This window comes from Phyllobates terribilis, unplaced genomic scaffold, assembly GCF_046119375.1.
Source record: "Phyllobates terribilis strain yellow unplaced genomic scaffold, ASM4611937v1 Scaffold_5__5_contigs__length_657084704, whole genome shotgun sequence".
Lineage (NCBI taxonomy): Eukaryota > Metazoa > Chordata > Amphibia > Anura > Dendrobatidae > Phyllobates > Phyllobates terribilis.
Genome location: NW_027362765.1, coordinates 150,280,518 through 150,296,803, shown reverse-complemented (window position 1 = coordinate 150,296,803; position 16,286 = coordinate 150,280,518). Strand labels below are relative to the sequence as shown.

The window sequence follows — 16,286 nt, the reverse complement described above, 5'->3', positions numbered from 1 at the left end:
CCTAAGTAATAACTGCTTTCACTTATTGTTCAAGCCCATTTTCTACCTTATTCCATCAGTCTATCCAGTGGTATTGATCGCCCAGCATTTGCTGCAATATCACAGATTCCTCAGGTACTTTAGTAAGAATTTCCACCTTGTGATGATTTTGGATTCTGATATCTAATATATAGCTTTCATACTGCACATACTGTATACATAGATCTAGTGAATAGTATCTGTTGCTGCAGAGGGCACTTACAGCATACTGTATTATTATAGTCAATCTGCAACAGTATGCAGTGAGCGCCCCCTAGTAGGAAGAAAACACATAAAAAAATATAGAAAATGCCAGTGAGTATGACACTGTTCTTAAACCTTAATAATACTTACAGATTTGCTTGGAACGTCCCTTTCTTGCTCTGCTTTCGTACCAGATGGTCATCCCATCAGGTTCCAGCCTATACAGTCTTTGTTGACGCCATCCTTGCCTAATCTTCCAGAGGTGAGTACCCACAAGCATGGTGTTTATATCTTCATCATCGGAGAGGGCTGCAGAAAACAAATCCGAATATTTCACATACCCTTTCTACAGTGATGATGAGATCGCGGCCATAGAAGATTAAATTTTGATGACCTCATAAGCCACCTTTGACTTTCTAAAAGGAATGGAATAAGGAATCATTGGCTCAATCCCTTTTGTTACACACAGTGGCCTCTGTGCAGCTGCTACATATGCAGTACATCCACCCTGCAGTGATGTCTGACCTTATATTCCATATCGTCACACAGCAGCCACCACCATCTGGGCACTACAGGTAGAACTGTAGCTATCAGTCTAAACTAATAAATCCAAAAACAGACGAATACTCTCATGTCAGTTACCACTTACACCTAAATACAATTAGATTAAATTAAAAGGTCTTCTCCCTTAAATCTAAAGTATAGATATAAAGAGAGCAAAAAAATAATTTTAACCCCCTTTTCCAATCTTTGCACAGATTATACAATCTGTCACTTAAAAAGGAACTATCATAATATTAATACTGCACAATAATAATGTTCCTCCAACATACTCTGTCAATTGACCATCAAATATAAATCATGCGGTACTGTAATGGGATATAAAATTATGCTCGATTCATCACATATATGATTTCAAAATGCCTGACAACAGTTTTGGCCATGGCAGTATGTTTCTATCATCTAGAAAATATACTGTAGTATACATTATATACAAATTTTAAAAAATCACGATTTGCATTATCTATATGTCGGTAGTCATTTTTCACATTTTGGGGTACTATAGTGGGGTACAAAAAGATGCCCAAGTTATCAGAGATAACATTTATAACATGTCTGATAAATGCTCTGGCCACGACAGTAGAGTCCTATAATTTAAGAATGATGATAGACTTTATATACATACAAAGATTAAGATTTGCAATACTCGTATGTCTGTAGTCATTTTTATGGACCTAAGTTTATAGACATGAACTTTTGCAGGAAAAACTTTTGCATGAACCAAAATGTGACCCAAGCTGACAGACCTATGCAAATCAGAATCTATCATTCAATTCTTCCTGATGAGACCGCCAACTTGCTTACTTTCTGCAGCTACCTCTCCCCACCTCTTTACAACTTCGTGACTAAGATTTGTATATTTGCCCAGTGTTTGTGTTTTTAAGCCGACCACAAAGCGTCTCCGTTATTATAAACTGCTTACAGACCAATAACACAAACCAAAGCGGGAGACACCTGGGAAACCACAGCGGAGGCCAGGGAAAGTAACAGTCAGTAAACATAAGCAAGCTAATGTGGAACATGGGAAGGCACAGTAAAGAGGAAAAGGGAGAGTAGATGAGAGTATGATGAAATCTGCAGATTTTCTGCCTAAAGGGGCATTTACACTACAAGATAATCGTGAACAAGCGATGTTAAAAACTCTTTTTTCCCTATTATCTAGCTGTGTAAACAGGCGATCACCCAATCAGGTGAAATGATCTTTTGTGCAGCACAAAAAGTGATCGTTCTTGATGATGCATCATCCTGTGTGAACAGGACTCACAATGCCAAGAACAGTGGAAGTCTATGCACACTAGTATAAATCGCCCAGTGTGCATCATTTACTTTGATCTGCTGATGTAAACAAGCATTTAACCAGCCACGAATCGGTAAAAGTTTACCAATCGGCGGTTGAATCATGCCGCTGGTCGATCCATGTAAACGGACCTTTAGCAGCAACAATATGTGTTACTTACATAGAAGTAAGCAGTAACATCTCTCATCTTTCCAAAATAGTTATAAAAGGATTGATTGATCACCCAGGTTAAAGATCGGTCTGTAGGACTAGTCTATAGTAAGCTAAGGAAATTTAGGTTGACCTACATTCTATAAGGAAGGGACTCATGGGTGGAAGAGAAACCCATGAAAATCAGTTCTTTTGCTCCTTGAAAGTAAATCACCGGTATATAAGAATATTGGAGCAGATCTTTTTTGCCTTCCAGTAATGCAGATGGAGTAGGAGTAATAAAAGACATAATTATGGCATCTAAACTGGATTGTACAAAATACAATTTCAGGAATGTCTAGATTCTGCTTGTCAATCCCTAAGCTCCTGTCTGAATTGGGATCTTGCTAAGAAGCTTAGTATTCAGCCTAATGCCGTATACAGTGTGTGCTGTTCTAAAACATTAACAATCCAAGGATTTAACCTTTGTACATTTTTGCACTTCGTCATCTGAGAACAGTAAATGTTCCATCTTCCAGTCTTTGGTCAGAAGGAACCGTCCACAGTGGTCTCCAACATCTTATTCATACTGTACATGCCAAGTCACATACTTCCCCCTTTCCCAGAAGACTCTTGTTTGCTGGCCTGAGTTGTCCATGTGGCGGAAACAGTTAAAGGTGTTCCTTGTTGGTTTGTTCAATTTACAGTGTTTCTAGGAAGGAATTTATGAGGAAAAAGCTCACTTTTATGGTTGAATTAATTAAACATGGTTTGACTAATGAAAAAGCAATGTCTTAGAGTAAAACATTTTATTAGTCATCTTCAAGGACTTTGTTTTTGTTTACATCATGTTTTAATGGGGCAGGATGCAGGTTCCTCCAAGAAGGAAACAAATGCTTGAACTAAACCCAACAAATGGATTACTGGAGTTATTTCTTTCATTGGGTGGCCATGGCAAGTCTTCCTTATTATGTACGTTGCAAGACCAGCCACAGCCCATAAACAATTGTGGTGCCATTTCTCAGACAATACCCGGTCATTTGTCTAAGACTAAATTTACACAAGCGTATAAAAAAAATCATCTGCGTTCCATTCAGAATAAATTAACGATTTTGATCTTTATTGTCTGTCATCTGTATGGCATCTGTTTTTCATACATTAGCAGTTGGATTTACAAGATCAAATACAGGTTCTTATGTTAAGGAATTGCAATGTATCCATAAAAATTGAATGCTATACGGGGATCCAATTTTTTTTGTGTACTCATAGACTTGAATGGGTGAGTCTCATCCAACACATGGAAGAAACTAGTTCAAGCTTTGATTTTTTTCAATTGCAGATTCAGTTCAAGAATAAAAAGTGCTCATCTGAACAGCCTCATTGAGTAACATTTGTCCTATGACTGTCCATGTGATGTCAGTTTTTTCTTCGAACAGCAGTCGGACTGAAAATACAGTCCTGTAAACTTGGCCTTAATCTTGCTCTGAAAAAGGACCTATGGGCTCTCTTTAGTAAATACTTGTAAATATTTCCTTATAAGAAAGGAAGCCTCTTTTTTATCACTTTTTTTTATTAATTTATAGCATTGTGTTATGCCTTCTAGAAGTTTATGGATAAATTAACTACTGAATGTTACAATTTCCCTTCACAAGGTCTGTCCCTATACTGTCAGTGCTGATTGGACATTGTATGACTGTGTAGGGCCTCGCCCAACTGTTAACACCCAGTTGTCAATGTATTCATAAATTTTGTAGTAGCAATGACAAAGGAATATCCAGAACTGTTAAATGATGGGGCACTAAAAGAGACGTCAGAAGTGGGGACAGGTCCTCTTTAAGGTAAATGTGCTTTTTCTTAGGGTACAGATGGCATCAGTGGTAGGGAAGTCCAGACTGTATCTGCAGAACACTGGAAACAAGAACCGGCAAGAAAATAATATACAACAATATGCCAAACCACAATAAACTGAAGTGTTTTTCCTGTCTAAATCCAAGTATATTATATTCAAATCAGCAGAATGAGATTTTCCGGCCAACATTCTTGAGTCTGATAAAAAAATATGGCTCTTGCCGCTAAGAATCTAGTTGAGATTTTTCTGAGTTGGAACTTAAAATATTCCCTTGGCTTGAAGTCAAGTAGGCATGGATCACCAGCAGTAGCAAAGTGATGATCAACTCCCAAAATATGTGCATGCTCCATATTAAGTAAAAAACAACCTCCTCCTACACATTAGCCAATCCCTTAGTCTGCAATCCTAATCTATGGTGGGACTGAGGATATAACAAAGCAATATAAAAACCATGTACCCAGCCTGGGGTGGCTTTATCCCCTTTGCTATTAGATGGTAAGAACTTGTGCAGGACTCCTCAATAAACAAGGGATGCAAAACTGACCCAATGGCCAAAGAAACAACGTAGAGAGGGAAACTAATACACCTCTTTGATCACTTTTTATTTCGTTTTTTTTGTGAGGCTTGATGAGCACTTCTGGTATTATTTTTCTGATTTTCTTTCTTACGGTGTTCACCATGCAGGATAAATAATTGTATATTTTTATGGTATTGCTCAATAAAATTACAGTGATACCCAATGTATTTAATTTTTTTATGTTTAGCTACTTTTGCATTAAAAAAAATCAATTTATAACTAAAATAATATGTTGGGGTTTTTTTTGCATCAGTTACATAACGTTTTACCTTTTTTTTTCAATTCCAGACCTCTATGAGGACTTGTTTTATCCATAACAAGCTGTAGTATTTATTGGTACCATTTTTTTGGATACATAAAACTTTGATTACCATCCACTAGGAGATTATATGTACCATATATGGGGTGCCCCAGTGTGGGCTCATTATCTATAGTTCCTCCAGGGCCACTTTATCAGGCATTTAGGCAGATATTAGCCATAGGTATGATAGGTATGATATTATTTTGATTTTAAAAGGAATTGACTAACCCTGTGCACTATGCACGTGTCACTTTATCTTAAATAGGGTATAGAATAATGGTCTGATGTAACTTTTGTCTACCATGTATCCCAATTATGTCTGATTGTGATTAAGCGAAGATAGCAGCAGACAGTGTCCTCTAGCACTATGGTGTTTTTACTGTGTTATATATGTCTAATAACGTAATATTGTTTTTTGTTTTTTTTAAAAAAACTCTGGTCATCTGGGCCTTTTTACTTTAGGGTCCTTTCTTTGTTTTTGTTAAGTCTTTTGGAGTTTAATATGATACTCTTGGATACCTTATGAGTATGATGTTGTTAATATTTACCATTAGTGATAAATAATGATACAGTGTCATAAAACCCGTCAATATGGACACAGCGATAGAAAATCCAGTATGTGTCATTTTTAAAAGACGTTTATTTTTAGCTAGAGTAAGCTATTTTCTTAACGGCCAAACTGTGATTTTTGGGGAGGTTGTATCTCCTTTTATTTTAAACACTTAAACCTTTTTTTTTTCTTTTTTTTTCATTATTTTTTAGTCTCCAAATAGGAAAAGAAGATGCGATCTTATGATCTCATAGGTAATAGACTGCATTTTTGTGTAGTGCACTACACTTACCTGGCCTGTCAATGATTACCTGACAGGCAGCCTATAAGACCCCTCCTCTGGCGGGAACTGGTGGGCTATAGTGTATGGTAGACTCAGAGGCCATTGTCAGTCTCAGCCGTAGCAACCAATGAGCACCCTGCGATCATGCTGCAGGGTGCCGATGGGCTGATTGCCGATTCGCCCTGGTGAAGATCTGCTGTGACGGGTAATCAGCATTAATTACAAATCCATCATGGAACACAAAGTGACATGTGTTCATAACTGATATGTATGTAATATAGCGTTAAGTCGTTAATGTAAATGTGTAGTTAGAAAATGACCTATGGTTTAAATCAGGTTTTTATGTTAAATTTATTTTTGATTTAAAACGTTTGAATTTTTTTTTTAAATATATATTACTATTTAAACAAACTAGCTATTTTCACATTGGCGACTAGACCATTAGACTCTTACTTCCTGTTCTTTATATGGACATTAGCTGCAATAGACTGACTCAGACCCTATTTGTTTGTAAAAAATGTAGTCTGAGCGTGCTCTAATCTGAGCAAAGGTCATTGTGAGGAGCGAAGGAGGTGCACCTATTGTGAATGGTGGTTAGAGGTATAACAATTTTTATATTGATTGTAAAAAATTAAAAAAAAGTGTAAATAATATATATTTAAAAAACTGTTTTAAATAATAGCTCATCTTTATTCGCTTTAAGATTAAGACTGGAAAGACAGCAAGTTGTTGCATGATTCAGATGTTGTGCTCAGATTTGCATTGGGCTGACAGGAGAGAATGGGAATTATCTGCATTATTAATGTGACTTTTCTACAAATAAAGATTGAGTAAGAAACTATTTACCTGTTGTTGCCACTAGTGGCACTTTAAAAAATATATTATTAATAATATATAATTTATTAAGTCCCCCCTAAAATTGTAAAGTGCTGCGGAATATGTTGGCGCTATAAAAATAAAAATTATTATTATTATATTATAAATCTGAGTCAGTTTTAATCTAAGATCAAAAAACGGGGAAGAAAAATATTCGAAAAACTTGCAAAACTGATGGGTTAAGGTAGGACACAGGAATTTAAGGAATACTCTGGGTTATGGACCATCTCTTTGGCTCTGCACTTCGGTACTATTCAGTTTTGCCTGTCCTGTTCCTAAGACCCATAATGCATGGTATAGTTTATGTACATATCATACACCGTCCAACTAGCTTCATTGCTCCAACTCAGTATGGTGTTTGGATTAAAAAAAGAGGGTGAGGCCCCCAAAAAAGGAAAATGGTCTTGAAGAATTCTGATTGAATCCATAAGGCATAACTAAATCTATAACTCAATCTTGCGCTACATAATCCTGCACTAGAAGTTGCATTGGTTTCTTATGCACACAGCAATTAAAGTGAAAATCCAGCAAAGTCCAGATTGTAAATCAGGTTCTACAAGAATGATTGGTATGTAGATAAAGCTGTATGTGGTCATTGAGTAACTAAATATAAACTTGCACGTTCAGCCTATAACTAAAATAAGTTCAGCATCACAATCTGCCCAACCACATGCTATCTATCCAGCAAATATCATCCATCTCTAATGATAAATCACTATCAGGAATATCAACCAAATTCAGGTAATTTGGGAAGAACCAATCATGTCTTGTTTAAAAATATCTGAATATATTTGCAACTCTTTGAGTATCACTTATTTAGAGTATGACTCAGAGCGCTGGATTTGCATTTACGGAGCTAAACAGGTTGAGGTGCAGATTTCAATAGGAGGTTCAGTAAATTATAGAGCCTGCAACCAGTCTGTCTCGGATTATGAAGATCTTTGGCTTAAAAAAAATCAGTTTGACCAAGAATTGAGGGCAGATTATGGACAAGGAGCCTTTAAGGCAGGGGTCTAAAACTCGGCTGGGCATATGGACCGCACATAGAAAAATTTTGAATTTGAGGGGCCGCATGTTTTGCATAACGAGATGACGTTAACAGTGATACTATTTTTTTCTATATGACTTTTTGATTCTTTATTTGAATAATTTTTGCATGTTTTTTTGTTTAAATGGCATTCATTGTATGGGTTTTAGCACAGTTTTATGAGTCCCCAATTGGACCCATACAGTAATACTGTCTTACAATAAGCCCCATGTAGTAATTCTGGACTCCATCTTGTAATGTCCCTCATCCTGGTCCCCATCTTGTAGTAATGTCCCTCATCATGGTTCCCTTCCTATAATAATATCCCCCATCCCGGTCCCCATCTTGTAGCAATGTCGCTCATCCTGGTCCCCATCTTGTAGCAATATTCCACATCCTGGTCCTCATCTCGCAGCAATGTCCCCATACTGGTTCCCATCTTGGAGTAATATAGTAGTAAGGCGGTGCATGGCAATGACATCATACACTGCCCTCGATGTCACGCAGACGTCAGCTGCTGGCCTCTGATTGGCCGTTGCCTGGTATTGCGGAGCAGAGAGCCAGTCTCTGCACTACGATACATTTCAATTGAATGATGCACTCAGCTGAAAAGAATCACTGGCGTCAGTGACCCCTGGACCGGTCCACCATCATCTCGGGAGGTCCTGTACTCGTGGGCCGCAGGATGCAGCCTCAGGGGCCGCATGCGGGCCACGTGTTTGAGACTCCTGCTTTAGGGAATGTGCACACGTCTTTTAGACTTGCATAATTTTTGAAGATACTTTAGGAAAACGCCAGCTGTGTTTTCCCTGAAGTGTATTTTCCGATGTCTCTTTGGACGTCTTTTGTAGCAACTTTTGCAGCTGTTTTTTTTTTTTTTTATTCCTTATACACTGCTCAAAAAAATAAAGGGAACACTTAAACAACAGAATATAACTCCAAGTAAATCAAACTTCTGTGAAATCAAACTGTCCGCTTAGGAAGCAACACTGATTGACAATCAATTTCACATGCTGTTGTGCAAATGGAATAGACAATAGGTGAAAATTATTGGCAATTGTCAAGACACACTCAAGAAAGGAGTGGTTCTGCAGGTGGTGACCACAGACCACATCTCAGTACCAATGCTTTCTGGCTGATGTTTTGGTCACTTTTGAATGTTGTTTGTGCTTTCACACTCGTGGTAGCATGAGACGGACTCTACAACCCACAGAAGTTGCTCAGGTAGTGCAGCTCATCCAGGATGGCACATCAATGCGAGCTGTGGCAAGAAGGTTTGCTGTGTCTGTCAGCGTAGTGTCCAGAGGCCGGAGGCGATACCAGGAGACAGGTCAGTACACCAGGAGACGTGGAGGGGGCCGTAAGGGGGCAACAACCCAGCAGCAGGACCGCTAACTCCTCCTTTGTGCAAGGAGGAACAGGAGGAGCACTGCCAGAGCCCTGCAAAATGATCTCCAGCAGGCCACAAATGTGCATGTGTCTGCACAAATGGTTAGAAACCGACTCCATGAGGGTGGTATGAGGGCCCGATGTCCACAGATGGGGGTTGTGCTCACAGCCCAACACTGTGCAGGAAGCTTGGCATTTGCCACAGAATACCAGGATTGGCAAAGTCGCCACTGGCGCCCTGTGCTCTTCACAGATGAAAGCAGGTTCACACTGAGCACATGTGACAGACGTGACAGAGTCTGGAGACGCTGTGGAGAGCGATCTGCTGCCTGCAACATCCTTCAGCATGACCGGTTTGGAAGGGGGCAGTAATGGTGTGGGGTGGCATTTCTTTGGAGGGCCGCACAGCCCTCCATGTGCTCGCCAGAGGTAGCCTGACTGCCATTAGGTACCGAGATGAGATCCTCAGACCCCTTGTGAGACTATATGCTGGTGCGGTTGGCCATGGGGTCCTCCTAATGCAGGACAATCCCAGACCTCATGTGGCTGGAGTGTGTAAGTAGTTCTTGCAAGATGAAGGCATTGAAGCTATGGACTGACCCACCCGTTCCTCAGACCTGAATCCAATTGAGCACATCTGGGACATCATGTCTCGCTCCATCCACCAACGTCACGTTGCACCAGAGACTGTCCAGGAGTTGGCGGATGCTTTAATCCAGGTCTGGGAGGAGATCCCACAGGAGACCATCCGCAACCTCATCAGGAGCATGCCCAGGCGTTGTAGGGAGGTCATACAGGCACGTGGAGGCCACCCACACACACACACACACACACACAATACTGAGCCTCATTTTGACTTGTTTTAAGGACATTACATCAAAGTTGGATCAGCCTGTAGTGTGTATTTCCACTTTAATTTTGGGGGTGACTCCAAATCCAGGCCTCCATTGGCCAATAAATTTGATTTCCATTGATGATTTTTTGTGTGATTTTATTGTCAGCACATTTAACTTTGTACAGAACAAAGTATTCAATGAGAATATTTCATTCATTCAGATCTAGGATGTGTTATTTGAGTGTTCCCTTTATTTTTTTGAGCAGTGTATATATATGGCGGATTCCGAAGCCACCAGAAGAGTGGTCAGGTCACTTCTTTTGACCGCTTCATGGGTTTTAAAGCCTGAAGCGGAGAACATATGCATAGAAAGTCGCTTTGAGATTGCCATGTTTTTAGCGCATTTTCAGACAGGTTCCAGTAACAAGAAAAAGAGGTTTTTCAGGCTTTTACATTTTTCACTTATCCTTAGCATAAACTGTCAGTGTGTGATTGATGCGGGTCTGACTCCAAGGACCACAGGTTAGCAGAATAAGGGTGGAGACGTACTTGCTAGAAGGTTCATAACCCCCTTTCTGTAGTATGAAGACTAAATCATACAAATACAAGGAATGAAAGTGATCAAAACTAATCTTGAAAAAATTACAAACTTTATTTTATAATGCAAATTAAAACAAGGCACTGCTAGAAAGACATTTTAAAAGTTAAATTCGTACAAATGAAAAGGGTAGAGTATCATGGAAGCTTAATAGTATCATCCATAGAATCATGGGCTAAACTGGTATAACAGCATAGTATACATACAACCCTCCTGGCAAACTTGTAACACGAATTGACAAACAAGTGTTAAGTACAAAAAGTAAAATGCATAACGCATGTCATTAGATGCCAATGCAGGGGTGGACCAATGGTATATTGGTGCAATCTAAGCAGCTGCACGGAATCCCAATAGGTGAGAGAGGTACTTTATGATGAGTTATTGGACTGCCAAGGGCCCTATGCTGTCTGTGTCTGCCCCTATCCCATTGTGTATTGAAGCAGCAATAAAGTGCAACCCGTGAATCCAAGTGTCCTGGGTTTCGCACATCGTGCTTCATCATGGGGTGAACAGAAGTGGCAGAGGAACCCATTGATTGTGCAAATAGCCAATCATAAACGCTGAAAAACAAGCGACAGTTGGAAATATCAATTGGAAAATGGCATCCATACCACTGTATCCGGAATTGATGCACAGCCTAGTTTACTAAAATAGGTACCAGTCACCGCCATGTGTATAGGAATGTTCCTCAGCCAGGCATTGCAGTGAAGGATCTGCGGCGTTCCAGCAAGCTCACTGCCTCTTCATTCTGGTGAGTGGTGGACTGACCCATCACCTAACAGGTATGTAAGCAATTTAAAATCTCCACAAATCACTCTAATACATTATGTGGTGGACCTTAAAGAATTGTCTAGATGAATAAAAAAAGCTGCCATAGATGCGTTCAAAAATTAAATGAACTGTAATATAGTTGAACTGAAAAAGGTCCACTTATGTCCCAATTGTACACCTAGTTCTGGGTCCTAGCACCTTAACATACTAATAGACTTTGACAGAGGCCTCCCCTGTCTTGTGTGAATAAGGGGTTGACTTACTTCAATAGCTAAGGATTCCCCCTTCTCTGTCTCTACAAGAATGTAGTCACTTACAGAGAGAGGAAGATTTAGTCTTAGTTGAAGCTTATCTGGAAATGGAGGTGCTGGACCTTCGGACTGTAAGTGGACCTTTTAATTAAAGTATTTTAGTAACTTATATACAGTAAATTCATTTTTTAAACACATCTAGCACACATTTTATTCAGCTAGACAACCCTTTAAATGGCAGATATGGTGCTATAATGTATTACAATCTTGTAAATGGAGAAGTAAGGAAGAGGCCACGAGTGGGACTGATGTATACAGTCAGAACTTTAATCATCTTGGACAAGATATAATTTCTGCTTTTTATATCTGGTCCACAAAAAAAAAAGCTCAGTTCAATAAAAATGTTACAAATTGTCCTATTTAATTATCTTTAATGTAATCAGAAGCAAAGAGAATATTGATATTGAAATTATTTTTGATTACCATGCAGCTTGGCCTCCACCCATGGAACTTTCACTATGCAATCTGATAAGCCCAGATATTTGTATGGAGGGCTGTCAACGCTTATGTCTTACTAAGCAAGACTGTAGTGAAAATCATCCCACAAGCCATGAAATGATGGAGAGCAAGAATCCCAGTGATATGCAATGACTACATCTCAGCCACTAGGTGCACATTATATAACTCAGGGCTGAGGCATTTGCATTTTAGTTGTTCTTCTTTACTTTTAGTGCAAATTACCATCATAGAGGACCCTTGCTTGGCATTCTTTCTATTATTCTTTGTGGAAAGCCACTGCAGAGTGCCCGTCTCTCTCTGGTGGACTCATCATGGTAAATATTTGCCTTTCAACTGAATTAGCATCATGTAATGCCATATTACTCGCACAGTGGCTTCTGCAGCAAAATGTGACCTCCTGCAGTTTCTCCCCAGGAATAACAGCTGAGCACCAACTATTGAAGCTGCTTTACCCATACGAACAAGGGTGTGCCTTTGGAAAGTGCAGAGGTAGAGGTTGCCAAAAGGCCGCAATGCTACATAACAACATATGGATTTTATTTGGCCTTAATGCAGACTGGGCATTGGGGCCCAGCGGCTTTAAAGAGGTTGGTTGCTACCAAAGGATAGGTCATCAATATCTAATTGGTGGCGGTATGACACCCGGCACCGCCGCCAATCAGCTGTTACCCTACCTGAAAGTTCTCAGATGCTGCTTTGTTAAGGCTATAGTGGCTGCAGCTGAGTACTGCAAATTCACCCAATATTCATTTGTATAGGGGGTGGATTCGTAGTATCACCGTGGCAACTGTAGAAACGACAGAGCTGCTGTGTTCCGGCAGCATCCAAGAACTTCCAGCTGCCGCCAGCGCTGGTCACAGATGATTGAAGAAGGTGCCGGGAGTCGCAACCCCACCAGTCAGAAGTTATGTTGATGGCCTATCCCAAGGATAGGACATCCGTAAAAAGGTAGAGCTCAACTCCTTTAAGCTAAACCTCAGCCCAGCAATTACATCATGGTCCACAAGATCTCCTTTATGTGAGAGATAATGTACTGTATATACATTTTTGACAATGCCTTATATTGCCAAGAAGAATCTCCTCTATTCTGAGGTCGTTAGGCCTAGTTCTAAATTTAACAAGTCACAGTGCTATTCATAAGGCCCCCATACACATTAATGTTGGCTAAACCTGCTGCTTTTGGGAAGATCAGCTGACATAGGGGCCTCCGACTGTCCTCAGACAGCAGATCTTGAGGAGAGAAGGATCTGGCCACTGGAACATCAATGACCGATCAATTTGTTCTTCTAAGAGACAAGAGGAGCCTGGCAGCAGCTTTCTCATAGACAGCATGAGAAAACTTCAAAATTTATCTCCGGAGAATCGTAAAGTGTAAACTGGATCTTGATCTCTAGCATTTTACCAGCTTTATGGTAAAGCGCCTCTTGTGTAAGGAGGATAATGCGGATAGATATCACTCACAAAGAATCAGGGTGCTCAAGCAGGGTACCAACCAGTAGTCCAAGGTAAAAAGAACTTGGTACTCCAAAACGTAATACTGACTGCTGTCACTTCTCGCTTAGTGTGTACCTCCTGCTTATTTTATGTTCATTCACATGCAATCTGCATGTCTGATCAATGTTTTCTTTATTAGACTAAAACGCCTTTATATGGAGAAGTCAGGGAAGGCAACAATCGTTCGGACAACTGTTGTCTAATGTGAATGGGGCGCTAAACTCAGACTGAACCAGATCGCTGATATTAGTCAGCTGCAGTAAATTGTCACCAGTTTTGCACATGGAAAGTCCACTGCACAATCACCCGATGTATTAATGCAATGCAGTGACTCACTGGTTGCTTCATATCACGATGTTTGTGCTTCAGGAATGCCACCATCCAAACACAAATGACAAATCACATAAACGAGGCTGGAAGGTTTACCTGCGCTCAATGCTTCCGCCCATTATGTAATAGAAGTCTTCTCCTGTGTGCTAATGAGCAAAAACAGGCGGAAGTGACTGGAAGTAAACACAATGATAATGATGATGATGATGTCCTTGGTTTCGAAAATAGTTATTAGTGCTGAGAAATCAAAATATTAGGATAATGCAAAATGGCTTTTCTGCCTTATGGTACATAACCCTTTATATATGCCTTCATAGGGCATTTAGAACTAACTAAAACATGGAGACTAACCAACATCTGCTAGTTAAGGGGGGCCCCCAGCATAAAGATGCCCTTATAATCAGCGTCACTCTGATGGACCGGCATTGCGAGCTATGGTTGTCATAGAACCTCTCCTTTAAAGTTTAAAGCTCAACTTTCCTATAGGAAAAAATTTGTCTGAACTCACAGGAGATGAACAGTCACGGGAAATATGGCTGAATTTTTGTTCACATTGGAGACAAAACAGCAAAAGACTGGTCTTCACAGATCCCTTTAGACAAGTGTTCGTATTTGGATATACTGCCCACATTCCCCCTTGAAGTATAAGTGTAATATTGTATTGTGTAATTTGAATTGTGACATGCATTAATAATGTTGGTATTGGGTGTTGCCCGACAGTAGGGAGAGTTAGAGTTAAATTTTGGGACTAGCCCAGAATTGGAGGAGCTAAGTTGAAGGGACAGAGACAGTTTCCTGTCAGAATGTCAGATAGGGCCCAGTGTGTGTAGAAAGCAGACCTAAGGTCTGATCTGAGCAGTGCCGCATGTTATGTTCTGCTACCAGAGCTAAGGAAAGAGAGGAGATCTGTCCCTACGATAGAACTCAGCTGAATCCCTACGATGTAACAGGGAACCTGATCCTGCGATCAGACCTGCTAAAGTCCTAAGCTAGTCTGTACGGAGACCTATAGATGTGGGGAAGGAATCCCTACAAGTACTAAGGACTGGGAGGAAAATGGGACACCTCCTAACAGAAATAGTAGCAGACAGACGAACAAACAAAATATATAGAACATAGAGGTCCGAAGACCAAGCAAACTAACAGAGTTAGATACAGAGCACAGGCTAGCTAGAAAGTAGTTATACAATGAAGTCCAGCAAAGCCAGAAGGGCGGAGCAGGATTAAATAGGCCAACAAGGTCATGTGACCAGCAAAGGAAAAAACCTAAGAGCAAGGTTCTAACAGTACCCCCCCTTCTAAGAGGATCCTCCGGATCCCCTAGGACCAGGCTTATCAGGAAATCTCCTGTGAAACGCTCTGATAAGTCTGGACGCGGAAACATCATCTGACCTCACCCAAGAGTTATCCTCGGGTCCGAAACCTTTCCAGGCCACAAGATACTGCAAACTACCTCTATACCGTCTAGAGTTAAGGATGCGAGAAATTTCATATTCCCCGTCCTCCACCACCGGAGGAACAGAGGCAGAGGCGTCACCATCCGACACAACAGCTTTTTTTAACAGAGAGACATGAAATACCGGATTGATTCTCCAGGAGGTAGGAACCTCCAACCTAACAGCAGATTGGTTGACAACCTGAAGCACCTTAAAGGGCCCTACAAACTTGGGACCCAATTTCTTAGAAGGAATCCTCAACCGCAGATTCCTAGAGGACAACCAAACCATGTCACCAACAGCGAACAAAACCTCCTGTCGTTTCTTATCAAAGTAGTCTTTAGATTTTCTGTTGGCCTCCTGAAGATTACCACGCACATCCGTCCAAACTCTCTCCAAATCACCGGAAAAATTCTCCTTAGAGAATTTGCAGGCTGGACTTACAGTTATGTTCTGCTACCAGAGCTAAGGAAAGAGAGGAGATCTGTCCCTACGATAGAACTCAGCTGAATCCCTACGATGTAACAGGGAACCTGATCCTGCGATCAGACCTGCTAAAGTCCTAAGCTAGTCTGTACGGAGACCTATAGATGTGGGGAAGGAATCCCTACAAGTACTAATGACTGGGAGGAAAATGGGACACCTCCTAACAGAAATAGTAGCAGACAGACGAACAAACAAAATATATAGAACATAGAGGTCCGAAGACCAAGCAAACTAACAGAGTTAGATACAGAGCACAGGCTAGCTAGAAAGTAGTTATACAATGAAGTCCAGCAAAGCCAGAAGGGCGGAGCAGGATTAAATAGGCCAACAAGGTCATGTGACCAGCAAAGGAAAAAACCTAAGAGCAAGGTTCTAACACCGCATGCCGTGAGTATACCTAACGTGAGAGGTGATCCTAATGGAAGGAAGGAGAGAAGTGACCAAAAAACAGAGTGATCGATTGGAGACGGGTCCCAGGAGAAGACGCCTAACAGTACCGCCCAGA

At 40.5% G+C, this 16,286-nt stretch overlaps 1 protein-coding gene across 2 annotated transcripts in view; it reads right to left on the bottom strand.

The window, feature by feature from the left end:
* Positions 1-16,286, bottom strand: part of PLCD3 (phospholipase C delta 3) — a 78,327-nt gene that overhangs the window by 46,559 nt on the left and 15,482 nt on the right. For both annotated transcript variants that reach the window (XM_073683180.1, XM_073683181.1), the window contains exon 2: positions 373-531. In XM_073683180.1, the coding sequence (XP_073539281.1) occupies positions 373-531 (159 nt within the window). The remainder of the gene's footprint in view (positions 1-372; positions 532-16,286) is intronic.